At 31.4% G+C, this 16,989-nt stretch overlaps 1 protein-coding gene across 1 annotated transcript in view; it reads left to right on the forward strand.

The window, feature by feature from the left end:
• Window positions 1–14,854: 14,854 nt before the first annotated feature.
• Picot (putative inorganic phosphate cotransporter protein picot) overlaps window positions 14,855–16,989 on the forward strand; it is a 101,513-nt gene continuing 99,378 nt past the window's right edge. Inside the window, exon 1 of the mRNA XM_088259881.1 lies at window positions 14,855–15,299. Coding sequence (XP_088116007.1) covers window positions 15,212–15,299 — 88 coding nt within the window. The 5' untranslated portion in view covers window positions 14,855–15,211. The remainder of the gene's footprint in view (window positions 15,300–16,989) is intronic.

Raw genomic sequence — 16,989 nt, forward strand, 5'->3', positions numbered from 1 at the left:
CATAGGCTGGTTTAAGTGATCACTTTACACACGAGTAACATTCACCAATTCTACCCATTATTGACAACCACACTACTCAAATTCTTGGAAGTTCTGTATATATGAACCAATTTAGAAACCTTGTTCTTGAATCACTAGAACTCCACTAGAGACATCTATTGGTGAGATGTAAAGAAGCTTTTTATCAAGCAAAAACTCTTATATTAGTATGTGCGGTCCGAATCCTGTATTATAATCACACTCATGAGAAACGCCAGAAAATACCATTTTCATTTTTATTATTAAGCTTATAATTTGACCAGATAATTTATTAACAACATTTTGAGTGTGTCCAAATACTTGTTCACTAAACCGGGATTATCTCCAATTATAGGAGTTATTATTTTTTTTTTTGGTTGTTTGGAAGATATTGCTAGCTAGGAATTATCCCCCAAACGTTCATATAATCCGTACAATAAGTTTTTCATCTATTAATAAGTGAAGAAATTTAAAAAATTTCATTGCAATTTTTAATACACCTTCGAAACGTTCAACCACAAAATTTTCCGCCCAACGACTATACGTCCACGATAGAAGATCTAAACCAGAGGTTCCCAAACTCTTTTATCTCGTAGACCCCTTGCCTTACCTGATATTGATTTTTATCAAATTCATTAACTTCAAATGTATTTTTGACAGCCGGTATATGTAGTGTTACTCACTTTGAACCGCACATGTTAGGTTTTATTCATTTATATTTTAAATTCAAATTAAAACATAGACCGCTTGCAAGTTGTCATAGACCCCTGGGGGTCGATATAAACCACTTTGGGAATCACTGATCTAGACGATCATTGATCCACACCCAACTTGTAACAAAATTTCGGAACGTTTGTTGTAACAAAATCCATTTTAATGATAGGAATCAACTTTGATTATTTTGTTGACAGATTTGAATCTAAATTAAATGCCCATGACCATAGATTTTGGCCAGTGACCGTGGAGCAGGTGGGTGACATTGTAATTAAGCAAGGTCGATGCGAAAAATGTACCCAAATTAACTATTTACTACTCTAAGGAGTGCTCTGAATTAGATACAGTTGAATTTAAATAAAAAAATCGCCGTAAAATGCTCTTCGTGGCCGAATGGATGTAAACTTGACATTACGCAGTGGCGTAGTACTAAAAACTAAAACCTTTTCAACTTTAACAGGGGGACCTTTAATAGATTTGTAACATTTTTTCACTTTTTCAAATATAATAAATTTGTATATCGTAGTCGTACAGGAGAAAGTGACCAACTAACAAAACGTGAAATGTTCAGGAGGGCCATTAAAGTCACTTTTGCTTGGCACGAAAATAAACATCAATCCAGTTTGTCATTTTTTATAAGTCAATATATTATACTTCCAAGTTTAAAATCGCTTTGGGATTTTTTCATGGCAATATTAAGCTAGTAAGATATCAAATGATCACGTTTTTGTAAAAAATGCACTTGGTCACTTTCTCCTGTATGACTACGATATGTATCATATGTTGGCAAAAGAAGCGTGAAAATAGACTGAATGTAGTCGAATGTGTTTCGCCCTATTTCTTTACAGATTTTATTTAGAATAGTACAGGATGTTGTCTCGTGAGTTTATTTATATATTTGCCGTATAAAAACATTAAAATGTATTGTTTTATCACAAACACTATCGACATTCATGGTTTATTTTTTTATGTTGGAGTGTTTTGTCGATAAGCCTATGCATACTGTTGACCCTCATCCATCCGCTGTTGGTGAATGTCTCCTTCGTTGCATTTCATTCCTCGTAGTTTTATTATTCATCTTCTTTAGATGGTGTTTAGGGCACTGCATCAAAAAAACGCTGTGTTATGTTGATGAAGGAAATGTGATCAGCTCCCCATTTCAGGTACCAATCCAGGGCAATATTGAATAAATATCGTGTGAAAAAATCACTTATATTTATTCAACCCTCCCCCTGTGAATCGATTCCGGGACTTCCAGTAGGGTAGCCGAGCGTGCTGACCATGACACTACGGAGGCGGACAGTAGTACCTTCCTCAAACACTCATGCTTGCAGTAATGGCTTGATCATCTACTGAAATATCTGTGCTCATTATTTCAGGAACTTTTCCCCACCCGATATACTTATTTTCTAGATATATACTTATTGACGTACCTTATTTTCTTATGAATTATGTAGGTATAATAAAACCGATCGAAAAGATTAAGAAAAAGGAAATACTAAAAAAAAAGCATTCCTTTTTTTCTCCGTAATGTAAATGTTAGTAAAGTATCGATCTGATACTTATCAATATCGATAATGTTCTTATTCGTAGGAAAATAATTGTCATTTAAAAGGAATGTTGCAATATTTCTTATAAATTGTTCAAAGATAAACGAATACTTGATATTTCAAAATATAAAATTTGATTAAACATATCTCATCTGTTTCAACTCTAAAATGGATTGGATAAATAACTATATTTTTGTCATTTAAAATCACGAGGCGGAAACTTAACAATTGTATTTAGTAAATTTTGTTGACAGGAAATAATAAAAGAGGCTGTTTAAAAATACAATATAATGTGAATAAATGTTAAGTAATCAGTAGAATAATTCTAGGTTACATAGTAGTTTCATTTATTTTTTTGTTATAAAATATATTCCATGTTTTTATTAGCCATATTTATTTCAGCAAAAAAGTTCGTTATCTTGTTGCAGAAATATACAATTATTTTTTTATAAGTATTCTGTTGAAAGAATATAAAAATCATTTTACGTTAATTATGATGGTTAGGAGTCTTAACAATCGGCGGGTATGTATGAGGAGATGCATGAACGTGCAAGAGGCGAAGAATGTTTGCAAAGACAGAGTGGTGTGGCGTTCTATTCTCTCTGCCTAGTGAGATGATCTTTAGAAAAAGACTAAAAAGACATTTACAACATTTTGAGTGTGTCCAAATACTTGTTCACAAAATCTGGATTATCTCCAATTACAGGAGTTATTTTCATATTATTTTTGACATCTCATCAAAGATGAAGAAGAATATGGAAGTCTGGGCATTTACGGGGCTTACGACCGTCATAGGCTGGTTTGAGTGATCACTTTACACACGTGTTTACATCTCACCAATAGATGTCTCTAGTGAAGTTTTAGTGATTCATGAACAAGGTTTCTAAATTGGTTCATATATATAGAACTTCCAAGAATTTGAGTAGTGTGGTTGTCAATAATGGGTAGAATTGGTGAATGTTACACGTGTGTAAAGTGATCACTCAAACCAGCCTATGACGGTCGTAAGCCCCGTAAATGCCCAGACTTCCATATTCTTCTTCATCTTTGATGAGATGTCAAAAATAATATAAAAACACATTTGTTTGCTAAATCATTTCCACGATAATATTTTCCCCAATTCATTCACAGTAAAGTGCCCTTGAGGTATTTTTTTTACGAAAATGGCGCTATATAGGTTATCCAAATTTATTATTATTATTACCCCTGTAGGGAAGCGGTGTGATGGTTGGTTAGTAGTTTTATGATGAAAAAAAGAACATTTTATTTTTGGTATAGGATATTTTCTTTTTGAATTTAAAGCCTATGACGGTCCTTAGCCCTGTAACTGCACGAATATTCGAATTCCCTATTCTCCTTCTTCATCTATGTTGAGATAAAAATACATAAAACTGGTTATTGCTCTTCTTTGAACCATCGTTTTGTTTTTAACAGTAATATTTATATCGGATATTTAATTTCCAATGATTTATACACCAGAGAGAGTTTTGTTGAATATTTCATTCAACAATTTATCTAAAAAATGTTACTCGAAGGTAAATAAGTAATTAATCGCGCTACTTACCTTGGCCTATAAGCTTACTCCTCATTGATACGCGCGTAATATTAATGTTTAAATTACGCCTGTTTAATAATTTGCTTGTACGAAGGTGTTTGCATTTTAACGCCAACCTGAGTCAGTTAAAGTTCACAACATTTTGAGTGTCTCCAAACACTTCACAAAATCTGGATTATCTCCAATCACAGGAGATAATACTGTAATTGGAGATAATCCAGATTTTGTCAACAAGTATTTGGACACGCTCAAAATGTTGTGAATAAATTATCTGGTCAAATTATAAGCTTAAATAATGAAAATGAAAATGGTATTTTCTGGCGTTTCTCATGTAAGTGATTATAATCCAGGATTCGGACCTCACATACTAAATAAAGAGTTTCTGCTAAATAAAAAGCTTCTTCTCATCTTACTAATAGATGTCTCTAGTGAAGTTTTAGTGATTCAAGAACGCTGTTTCAAAATTGGTTCATATACATGGAACTTCAAAAAATAATATAAAAATAACTCCTGTAATTGGAGATGATCCAGATTTTGTGAACAAGTATTTGGACACACTCAAAATGTTGTAAATAAATTGTTTGGTCAAATTGTAAGCTTAAATAATAAAAAAAAAACATTTTTCTGGCATTTCTCATGTGTGTGATTATAATACAGGATTTGGACCTCACATACTAATATAAGAGTTTTTGATTGATAAAAAGCTTCTTTACATCTCACCAATAGATGTCTCTAGTGAAGTTCTAATGATTCAAGAACAAGGTTTCTAAATTGGTTTATATATATAGATCTTCCAAGAATTTGAGTAGTGTGGTTGTCAATAATGGGTAGAATTGGTGAATGTTACACGTGTGTAAAGTGATCACTTAAACCAGCCTATGACGGTCGTCAGCCCCATAAATGCCCAGACTTCCATATTTTTCTTCATCTTTGATGAGATGTCAAAAAAATAATTTAAGTTTTACTTAGTAAATACCAATATTTCTTAAAACGACTTATATGTAAAAATGAAACAAGAAGACCAGCATCACCATCACCCCCCGCCACCTGCAGTTGAATATCCACAATGACAGGAGCTCAACAGGCTGCTCTCCGGTCAGGGAGGCGTCCTGCCCAACATCTTGGCCATGCTCCAGCCCAAGAAGACCGAGAAGAAGGCGCAATAATACGGCGGCTCCACTTTCCCCCCTTCATACTCAGCGTTTTTATTAAATGTTTTTATTTTTTATTTTATGATTAAAAATAACATTGTTTTAAAATCGCTATCAATTCAGTCTTGTCATATGTTATAATTCAGTATGGATTCATACGCGTTTCATAGTGTGAAAGGGAAAAAACTGCACGGAAACAAAACATTTTTGTATTATTGCCGAAATTTTTTTTTTTAAATGTGAAATAGCAAATTGTGCGAAAGTCGAATGTGTGAAAGACGGGGTCCGCCTGTATTATCCTTTCCATCCTTAAGCATCAATCGACAAAACGGGGAAAATACATTTCGTATTAAAATGTTGTTGTTGTTGTGTTTAATGCTGACCTTATTTTTCTGTACAAAATTTTAAATAATTATTGCAGATTGCCCAGAGCTTTTTTCACTTATCAATTTTCCCGGTCCCGAGTCCCGGGAGCACAGACACAAAGATTTATTTAAAATCCCTAAAATGCACACCAAGTCCTACCAAAATTCATTTTTAAATCGAGCCTGCGATACGTGCAATGTAATGCTTAATGAAATAGACATCAATAATGTTTCTTTTAATATGTTCAAGAGAAATATAGTTGATGGCTATTTGACTAGTTGATAAAGAAAATTTCAATTTTTTGATAAAAACATGTAATGTCAGTTTATTTATGTAGTTATACTTTTACGTATGTACATGATAGTTTATTTTTATTTTTAGATTACTCAAGTGAAAACGTCTAATTGGAAAGTTATTTTTTATATTTTAATTATTTCATGTTATTTTTGTTAAATATTCTGTCAGTTTTCCAATAAAAAAAAACAAAAAATATAAAATCGTTTTTCTTTTGAGTATCGTTTCAAGCAGACCATCTATAATGACGCGGTGATGGTAAACACTTTACACCCGTTACAATTCACCTTCGTAATACGTCTCATCCGTTAAGGCTGAACATGATCGCATTTTGAAGCAGCGAACAGCAAATAGCCGTTCCTTTGTGCAACAATTTGCATAATGCGCTACGAGCGAGTGTATCTTCCAGTTCATTGTGATATTGTTCGGATGGTGAGAAATAATGATCCGCGGTCACCGTGTCATTAAGGAAGCTATACCGACGTGTCGACATGGCCGAGAATGTTCAGATCATTTGCATATTCGAAAATTTGCTTCCCGTATGTTTACATCTAAAATAGATTACTTTGTAAAATTACTCAGGTCAGGTTAGGAGTCTCTATTCTCTCTGCCTACCCCTGCTGTGAAGCGGCGTGATGGTCAGTTAGTTAGTTATAAAATTTCTAACAGACACAAAATTACTAACAGCTAAACTGGCAGTATATAACAAAGCCCTGGTTCCAACCTTAATGTATGAAAGTAGACTGGATGCAGTCGAAATGCGGTCCCTCAGACGAATACGCGGAAATTTATGATATAAGGAAAGTATTCAAAGCTTTGATAGTGTTATCGATAAAATGAAGAAATGTGTGTTGCAATGTTTCGTACATGTGGAACGAATGAGTGACGATAGAACGGTAAAACTAATTTATGAGGCGAATATAAAAAATATTAACTTTTTTGTATTTTTTTTCACATTATCTTGATGCAGTATTACTCCACTTCCGTTGACTGAATTTGGGCGCTTTTCTTTTAGCTTCTGTTCAAGTCTCTTCAATTATCATCGACAATAAACTTTATTTATTTTTCATTTATTGATTCGGAAGTCACTTTGTAGCAAAACCTATCCATTTTTAATTAAAATTTTACTTAGTAAATACCACTATTTCTTAAAATCTACTGTGACACGTGTTTCGATGCATTCCGAATCGTTTTGAAACACCGTGAAAATAAAGCGGAATGCATCGAAACACGTGTCACAATAGATTTTAAGAAAAAGTGAAATTTAAATTATTTATTTATTTATTTTGTGCACATTCTGAATCCGGTTTAAATAATTTGCACTGTAGACCAGGAAGATCCAAGTTTCTGGCATAATTTTTTAATGATTTGAAGCATCTCTACCGTGTACGGAGGGAAACTGGTTCGAATCTGATCGTTTCTAAATAATGGCGTAATTTCTGGTCCAACGTGAGAAACTTAAGCTCCATGTAAGAAGTTTCAATATATCGTATTTTAAAAATAAGTTTTCTTATGGAAAACAACAAACTTAGATACTGAAATATCAATTTTATTGTAATTTCTGCTGTATTTTTTTATTTGCCTAATGATGAGGATTTCCCAACACATATTCTTCATTGTGTAACACCACTTATCATTATTATTAAAATGTAAAAAAATGGGTACCTACGTTTAATTTTTTTACTGTCCATACGAGTATGTGTAACATAATTATGAGAGTTATTCAAATAAGTACATTTAATATTTCAACGCATATGTGTAATATTTAAAAATAAGTATAATTGATTAATGGCACTTTATTACAGAAATCAGTATTTTTAATCGATTAATTACTCAATCTTTATTCAGACTGTAATAAATAAATATAAAGTCAAAAAAACAATAGTCGACTGAAATATTAATCCCTGCGATTGATAGGAACGATACACGAATAAGTTATGCTTTAGGGATTAAAAGATTATTGAACTGTTTTGTAAATTGACTTATATATCGTCGTTAGATCTTGATAAATCGTTCAATCTAGAAACATCAATCATGACACGAGGAAGCGTATATTTTAATGCAAATAAAGGCATGATTCGATTATTCAAAATTCTTATCCAATTTTCAGTTATATGTCACCAACTATAAACGTACCATAAATGTATGCGATGGTGAGGAGGTAAAGTGTTTCAAACATTTTTTAGACAGTAAGCGACGAAAAATGTAAATTTAGTATTATTTTTCAGACCAATCGAATTACATATATAAAGTGTACCCGCGTCCAGATTTATTTTATCTGAAATATTCTACTCCCAAATTCAACAATCTGTATCGCAGTACTAAGTTATATATCGCTCACTTCTTTAACAACGTCATATATCAAAAATCGACAATTTTCAGTTGTGCATGTTTTCGGAATGTCCAAAAAATTTACTATATCCCAGCAAAAGTGGCATATTTTTAACTTAATATTTACCCGCTACAGGACAGAAAGTGTTGTTTTTTCATTTTGAAGAAAATGTATTGTTTAATTATTTTTATAAATTTTAATACTCTAAATATTTTTCAAATGGAGAAAAAACATTCAGGTTTTACCTAAAAAGATCTGTTGCTCAGTAAAAAGTTCAACAAGTGGCTTGCTATTTATTTTCAATACATTTCATTATATTTTGAAACTTTTAAAACGATCTCCTGAAAAATCAAGTTTTTTGATTTATGACGTTGTTGAAAGAATAGGAAGGAAATTTATATATAAGATTTCTAAATTGTAATAAAAATATGAAAATAATTTTAAAAACTCAGTTACAAACTGTGTTTTAAAACAAAAGTAGGCATATTATTTATTAATTTGGCATAAACTGGGCATAAATGGGATATACAATATATTTAAATATACAAATTCACTACTTGTAGACCAATAGTTTATTTATGTATCTACAATACTACGGCTGTCCAAAAACAAAACACAGTAAGGTACATTTTTTTTGTAGTACGTTTTTTTTGCATTTTTGGACTAAGTAGATTCTACTTAGTCCAAAAATGCAAAAAAACGTACTACAAAAAAAATGTCCCTTACTGTGTTTTGAGTTTGGACAGCCGACTAGTTTCGAGAACTGACAATGTTCCCATCAAGATTTACAAGAATTAATAAATATTTACAATAAATGTATGTATGAGGAGTATGAGGAGAGTACGGCGGGTATGTATGAGGAGATGCATGAACGTGGAAGAGGCGAAGAATGTTTGCAAAGACAGAGTGGTGTGGCGTTCTATTCTCTCTGCCTACCCCTGCGGGGAAGCGGCGTGATGGTTAGTTAGTTAGCAATAAATATGGGAGTCGAACATTGAACATTTTTAATTTGTTGCCGACAGATGTTAGAGGTCAAAATAAAATATGGAACAAAGGCAAAATAAAGGAATGGGTAAATGATCAAGAGTTAATTTTATGAAAATTGTAAAATGTTTATATTCTTAATTTTTCTCTCCTTTTTTGTGTATATTAGGTTAAAATGGTTAAAAACAATAAAAAATGTATTAAAAAAGAACTGCACCGACAAGACACACAAGGTGGGTCTCTGCAATTTAAAAAAAAACAATTGTGGTGTGAATAAATGTATACAATTCATGTTAGTATAAAAAATTAAATAAAATATGTAAAAATACAAACAAACACAATAAAACAAATGAATAAATATTTTTCACAAGTTTTGAGAACTATCAAGTTTCCATCAAAACATTAAAATATTTATTAGTTTTTTTTGAATATTTCTTTGTGTTTTTACCTATTGATAAGAACATAGATAGTTCTCAAAACAAGTAGTAAACATAGATAAACCCATGAAACAAGTTTCTTGGTTTTATACAAGTTTTTTTTATTTCTATGTTTAAAGCGACAGTGGACTGAATCAAGATCGTTTCTATCAAACAGTATTCTAGTAATAACCATTGAATACATAAGATTATATTTTATTTTATATTAAATTAAGTAGGTACATAGTTTACTCTGATGTTACCTCTAAGTGTACCAAATAATCTATGATTGTCCAAAACAGATGCCCGATGTCTACATAATTTCAAAACCTCTTTGAACTCGTTTACAGATGTATAGAATTTTCAACACTTCATAATATGTAGAACAAAATAGAAACGAAAATGTATAATATAATCAGAAATACAATTAATTTAAAATATGATTTTAAGCGATCGTGGAACGTTGATTGAAATATATGAATCTCATCACCTATGTTCTTGACGCATGTACACTATTGTCAATCCAATTAACTGATTTGCTTTTGATTTGATTTTTTTAAACCTAGTTTGAAGTACAACTAAATTTTAACCGAAAACTTACGAATATAGAAAAAAATGCTTTAAATTATTTTGAGCAGACTTTACGCTGTTGTTAGATGTGAGACGATATATAGTTCCATAGTTTTTCATTGTAGAAGATAAAGGAAGAGAAGGAGCTAGGTTTATGGGAAACAAACATAGTAACACTCTTTACTACACATTTATCTATAAAAATAAAAATAAAACGAAACTTTAATCTTCAAAAAAAATTCAACGATTGCTTGTAATTTTGACAAAACGTTGCCTCCGAATACGCGGGTGTTTTTAAATACCTACATGTGATAAGTAAAAAACCATATAAGTATGTATTTCTTTTGAAGATTTTTTTTTAATACAATAACGGTGTTTTTAGAAAAAATAACTATTACGTTTTTCTTTTATTCTATTTTTTTTTTATAAAAGAGAAATATTTGTGTTTTTAATATTTATACAAATATTTCGATTTCATACTATTTCTGTGAGCGGCGCATTATTAGAAATAGCTATCAAATTGTGGTAAAGTGGGTTCGAACCGAGAAACTCTGACTTCACGTCCGACTTCACTTCTGAGTCCACGACACTAACCACGGGACCACAACTTGACTATTAAGCGGGTTTAAAGAAAATTAAGTAAGGGATATTGATTACTGGGCCTTAAGTCTTACTCATGGATTGAAATATAAAGGAAAAGTAGCTTTTCGTGTCTAAGAGATTAGTGAGTTTTCACCTGAAAATTAGACATTCTCGGAACGGGAACAATGAGACGTTAGATACTAAATTAACACGTGTCGATAATTATATTTTCACTTGTAGCTAATTGCACCGACGCGACGCGACGCATTGCGACGCGCCAACGTCGGCTAAAGATAACAGCTCCGACTACATTGTATGTGGATACGCAGTATGTGGACATTAAAAATGGTACTAGCTGGTAAGCTAGAAATCCAAGTATATCATTCCTATTTTACTAAAATTAAACATTTGAATATATCACTTTAATGAGTTTTATTTATATGCACGACTAGTTTCGAAAACTTACAAATGTTTTCATCTTCTAGTATAAAATTGAAACTAATGCCGAATCAATAAATAATATATCATTCTTATTTAACTCAACATATACTGTCACCTGAGTGCAAAACTGTCCTAGCTGCATTTTCGTTTTATTTATTGATTCTGCAGTCACTTATATTTTTACATTATTTTTCGAAATCTCAACAAAGATGAAGAAGAATATGAAAGTCAGAGCATTTACAGGGTTCTGTCCTAACTAAATTTTTGTTTTATTCATTGATTCTGCAGTCACTTATATTTTTAGATTATTTTTTATCTCAACAAAGATGAAGAAGACTACGAAAGTCTTGCCATTTACAGGGCTCTCTCCTAACTATGTTTTTGGTTTATTGATTGATTCTGCAGTCACTTATATTTTTACATAATTTTTCATCTTAACAAAGATAAAAAAGAATATGAAATTCTGGGCATTTACATGGCTTACGACCGTCATAGGCTGGTTGAAGTGATCACTTTAGGTGCGTGTAACATTTACCAATTGTACCCATGATTGACAACTACACTACTCAAATTCTTGAAACTTCTAAATGTATTGCTCAAACTCGTAACACATTGTGCGAGACTTTACTAGAGACATCTATGAAGAAAGCTTTTATTAAACAGAGATTCTTTTATTTGTATGTGAGTTTTTGAATCCTGGATTATATTCACATTTAATCACATCAAGCGTTTCTCAAGTATGTGAATGAAAAATAGACAAATAAGTGATGCTGGTCTTAGCTTAAATCTTACACAGCTGTTTGAAAAAAGTGGGCAGATAGTGCTTGAACCAAAGTAATATACATAAAAAAATAATCACAATTAATTACAGTATGAATGAACACATAATTGAAACATTATACATTATTTTTTCCACCTCCATAGTGCAGTGATCAGCACATTTGACTACCATGGTAGGGTCCCAAGTTAAAATATATATTTTTGTAAACTAAAATCTTTATATCATACACTGGACTGGTATCTGCAGAGCGTGTCCGGCGTGATAAGACATCGCTCACTCCTTTCAAGAACGTCATAAATAAAAAATCGTCAATTTTCAGTTATGCATGTTTTCGGAATGCTCAGAAAATGTACTATATCCCAGCAAAAGCCTCATATTTTTAGCTTAATATTTACCCGCTACAGGGCAGAAAGTGTTGAAAAAAAGGTATTGTAAAATTATATTTTTTAAATATACTTAATATTTTTCAAATGGAGTAAAAACCTTCAGGTTTTACCTAAAAAGATCTGTTGCACAGTAAAAAGTTCAAAAAGTGGCTTAATATTTATTTTTAATACATTGTATTATATTTTAAAACTCTAAAAGCGTTCTCCTGAAAAATCAAGTTTTTTGATTTATGACGTTCTTGAAAGGAGTGAGCGACATGTGACCTCCTCGGTGGTGTCCGGTGGAATGAATTCTGTGTTAGCGAATATCCCCTTAATAAAAATGATATTGACTTTTATGCGACATAGGACAGTTCTGCGTTCAGGTGACGATACATCATATGTATATCTAGTGAGTTATGTAGCATAAATAATGATACAGCTTGATTTTATAAATAATATATAACCCAAAACATGTGACAATACTATGATTTACTAAACATACTGATTTATTTACATATAACAATATGAATACCTATATCCAAACATTTGCAAAAACACATATTTTTATCAGTTTATTTCAATATAAATAATGACATAAATAAACCTTTTAAAATCCTCCTCTTCTTCTTCTAACCTGTACATAGGGCCCAATGGTATATAGGGCACAGCATCATATTGACGCAGTGTTATCTTGATCGTTTCTTACATGAAGGCAATATGGTCACTCCTGCGCTTCAGGGACCAGTTCAGGGTAATATTAAATATTAATAACCCCCCTGGGAAACGAGCCCGAAGCCTCCAGCACGGTAGCTAAACACACTTACTATTACCATACCATACCATACGTCATAAAAACTGGGATTCTTTTGTATATATTTTGTATTTTGAAAGCATTATGAACTTCGTGGTGTGTTAATATAAAACTCTTCTTTTCATTCATTGTTCGCCTCGTGTAATACCACTTAAAACGTCTACTTCACGACTACCAGATTCGGAATAACAAATATATCAGACTCAAAGTCCATAGTTGACATAATGATGGAATGATGATCCCGAAACCGATAGTCGTGAAGTAGTGTTTTTAAGTGGTAATACACGAAGTGACCGATGAATGATAAAGAAAAGTGTTAATAATACACAATTAATATTTCGGAAAGAATTCGTCTTTAGATATGACGTTATTAGCCTATAAGTTTACTATATGTCGCTTTTTGTCGTCCGCCTCCGCAGTTAAATGTTTGGCTACCGCTCTGGAGGTCCCGGGTTTGATTCCTGGGTAGTCAAAATAATGAAGTAATTTTCACTTTAATAATTATTTAGTCCGCCTCCGTAGTGTAATGGTCAGCACGATCGGCTGCCGTTCTGGAGGTCCCGGGTTCGATTCCCAAGGGGGTAAAAAAAATTCAGTGATTTATTCACTGTAATATTTATTCAATACTACCTGAAGCGGAGGCCTGATCACCTTTCCTTCATGTGTAAACGATCAAGATAACACTGCGTTTATATGACACAGTGCCCTATGCATCATGGGGGTGCGGATAAGGGTTTTAATATTATTATTAATTATTTAACATCAAAACAAACTGGTTGGTTTTTGAAGTGCAGGTCTAGTTAATTGAAAATCTAATGGACAGTCTTGTCTTCAAGTTATTAACGATCAATGTAACACGGCGTCAATCGATGCAGTGCCATATACATCACTTGGTAAGGGTAAGGTAAAAAAAACCGCAGCAATCTCGCATATGCATCAGCACTCAAGATTTTGTAGGTAAACGTATAACTTTCGAAATATTATTCAAACATGGTTAGAAACATGCTGAACGTAATCACTAAAGCCAGACGATGACAGGTCGGAAGCCCTAAAAATACCCAAGACTACTTCTCAATTAGGCATCAACAATATAAAACGAAAATACATTAGATTTAAAATATTTTATAGAATTGTGTAAGTAACTTTTTATTAGTTTCATTAATTGATTTGGCTTTCACTTTGTGGTAATAACTATCCATATTTGAAATTTTAAAAAAAAACTGTATTTGATAATGATTCTGAATATATTGAATCACGTGTCACAATAAATTTTGAAAAAATCGTTATATTTACCAAGCAAAAGTAAAAAACGTAAAATTCAGAAACCAGGGTAGTATAAAATGAATATTGAAAGGAAAAATCACTAAAATTTATTTTGACCCCCATGGGAATCGAGCCCGTGACCTCCAGGACGAACGTTAAAACGCTTACCATGACACTAAGATTTGAATTATTACCACAAAAAAAGTAAACCGAAAAGTTTTTTTTTCATATATAAGTTTTAAAAGACCCAATATGAAGTTATAAGCCATATAAATGCCCGGATGTCTATATTCCCTTCGTATGAAGGATGCATCCTTTCTGTTGAGACACCTAAGCTCTTTAGTATTTCATAAAAATGACATTACATAAATTATTATTATTATCTAATATATCATGAAATTTCGCCCTTAAGAATTTAATCGAATTTTCGACTACAATCAAACGAATAGAATAAAAATGTTAACACTTTTTGAATAAGGGATAACCGGTCGGCCGAACAGCCTTCGAGTATATCCGATTGACTTTTCTCGACTAACCGACTTCGAGAAGTTATCATCCTCACTTTTCTCCACCTATTATCAACCTGCCCCCCACCTTGGATATATAATTACCTGTTAAAATTGCCACATGAAAGCAGTAAGCGGCGCAACGTGGATTCAGTATGTTTTGAAACGCGCTGTACATAAGATCTGTTTTGTACGGACAAAGTATCGATAAACAACAGAACTAACTGTCAAACACTTGACGGAGTCCGTATATTTTGACTAAATTTAACAAACTATCATTCAACCGGGAAAAAAGGTGTAATTCTAAATAATCACAATATAATTACGAATCTAAAACTCTAAATAATACCTTTTTTCTGGGTAAATACAATTAATTTCATATTTACTCTTTGCGATTGTATTTCTTAGTCGTGGTTTAACCACGAAGATAAGCGTTACTTTATCGTTCGCCGGATACAAAAAGCGATAATACTTCTTGCTTAGTTTCGAGTTAAGTCGATTAGTTAAGAATGGGTCAAGGAGAAGGATTAAAACCCGACGATCCGAAGACGCAGAGTAAGGAGGCGATCATCGAGGAAGATGTCCCGAAACCACAAGGTAGGATTGAAAAATATCATTTAAATTTTGGCGCTGGTGAAATCGGCGTTTATCAGTCTAATAAGGTTTATTCTTACAATTTGATAGTAATAACTTTTGATCCTTAGTAATTTACGATGTTCTGAGGTGTCTAAGTATGTTTTTATTGTATTGATTAATGTGGGGGAACAATGTTTCATAATTTATATCAAAAATATAACTCATTTATTAATCATATATTAGTACATACAATATAAATTATTTGAACAAAAAAACTTTTTTAACATTTGAGTATTATATTGTTACGACTGGTTTGGAGGCTGCAAATACTCGTCTGTAGCTTCCTAAACTAATTGTTTAAATAATACAACTCTTTAGAGGTAAAAAGCAAGTGATATGTTTAAAATTTATATAAATTTAATTCATAGATTACATATTACATAGGTAGTTGTAGTATTATTAAAATAAAAAATAAAACATAAAAATCATTAAAAAAATGGAAATATAATTTTTATATTTTTTTCTTTGTCATCATCATGTTAGACATCAATCAGAACAGGAATTTTCGTTTCATCTCAGAGCAGATGTGAGATAGCTAGCAACCTTAATAAATGTAAATATTTATTTATACATATATATATATATATATATATATATATATATATATATATATATATATATATATATATATATATATATATATATATATATATATATATATATATATATATACATATATATATATATATATATATATATATATATATATATATATACATATATATATATATATATATATATATATATATATATATATATATATATATATATATATATATATATATATATATAAAATATGTAAATTAGACTGTCCCTTATTTTTCAATGAAATACTGTATTGATTTGGCGTTTAATTTGTGGATCTCCATTTTGATTTATGTATTAATTTTTAAATCCAACACAGATTTTTTGAGTCTACTAAGTTGTATTTTATTAACAAAAACACATCAACACTCAAAAAAATCTGTGTTTGGTTTAAAAATTAATACAAAAATGAAATACAGTAACCCGTACTGACTTGAATCTGAACATTTTCAAACATTTTTGTGACTACAAACGACCGGGTGGCACTCACTCATAAAATAGCCACGTTAATGATGTCTTAAAGATGTGTGATTTGTGCTCTTTATATTTATATGTTAAAAGGATTTTTTTCTGAAAGGGATCTATCTGTGGCCTTAGATTAAATAAGAGGAAGCTGGTATAATTATTTTTACTACTAATTGACGAGGATTTAATTTGAATTTGATTTGCTAACAAATAAAGGTCGAATCAGTGATCTGGAAATAAGTAAATCGCTAGTTAAACAATCTAATTTGCCAAAGAACTGCGGAAATTACCAGTTAATTGTTGCCTTTATTTACATTCTCGGATTATTTTTTTTCATCGGCAGCAGTTGTTAACGAAAATCACAGAAAATTATTTCCTTGATTTTTGACAAGAATCAAACAATTTGAATGAATGCAATATAGTTTTTCTATTATTATTGATTCGGCATTAACTTTGTGGAATGACATGTTGATTATTTCAAAATAAACTCTTGTAATAAACCACTTTATGACTTTTATTTTTATCATACACGACTGGTTTCGAAAACTTATAGATGTTTTCATCTACATAGTTTTAATTTTCACCTGTAGATGAAAACACC

This window comes from Brachycentrus maculatus, unplaced genomic scaffold (assembly GCF_059751285.1).
Source record: "Brachycentrus maculatus isolate JH-2025_06_01 unplaced genomic scaffold, ASM5975128v1 h1tg000120l, whole genome shotgun sequence".
NCBI lineage: Eukaryota > Metazoa > Arthropoda > Insecta > Trichoptera > Brachycentridae > Brachycentrus > Brachycentrus maculatus.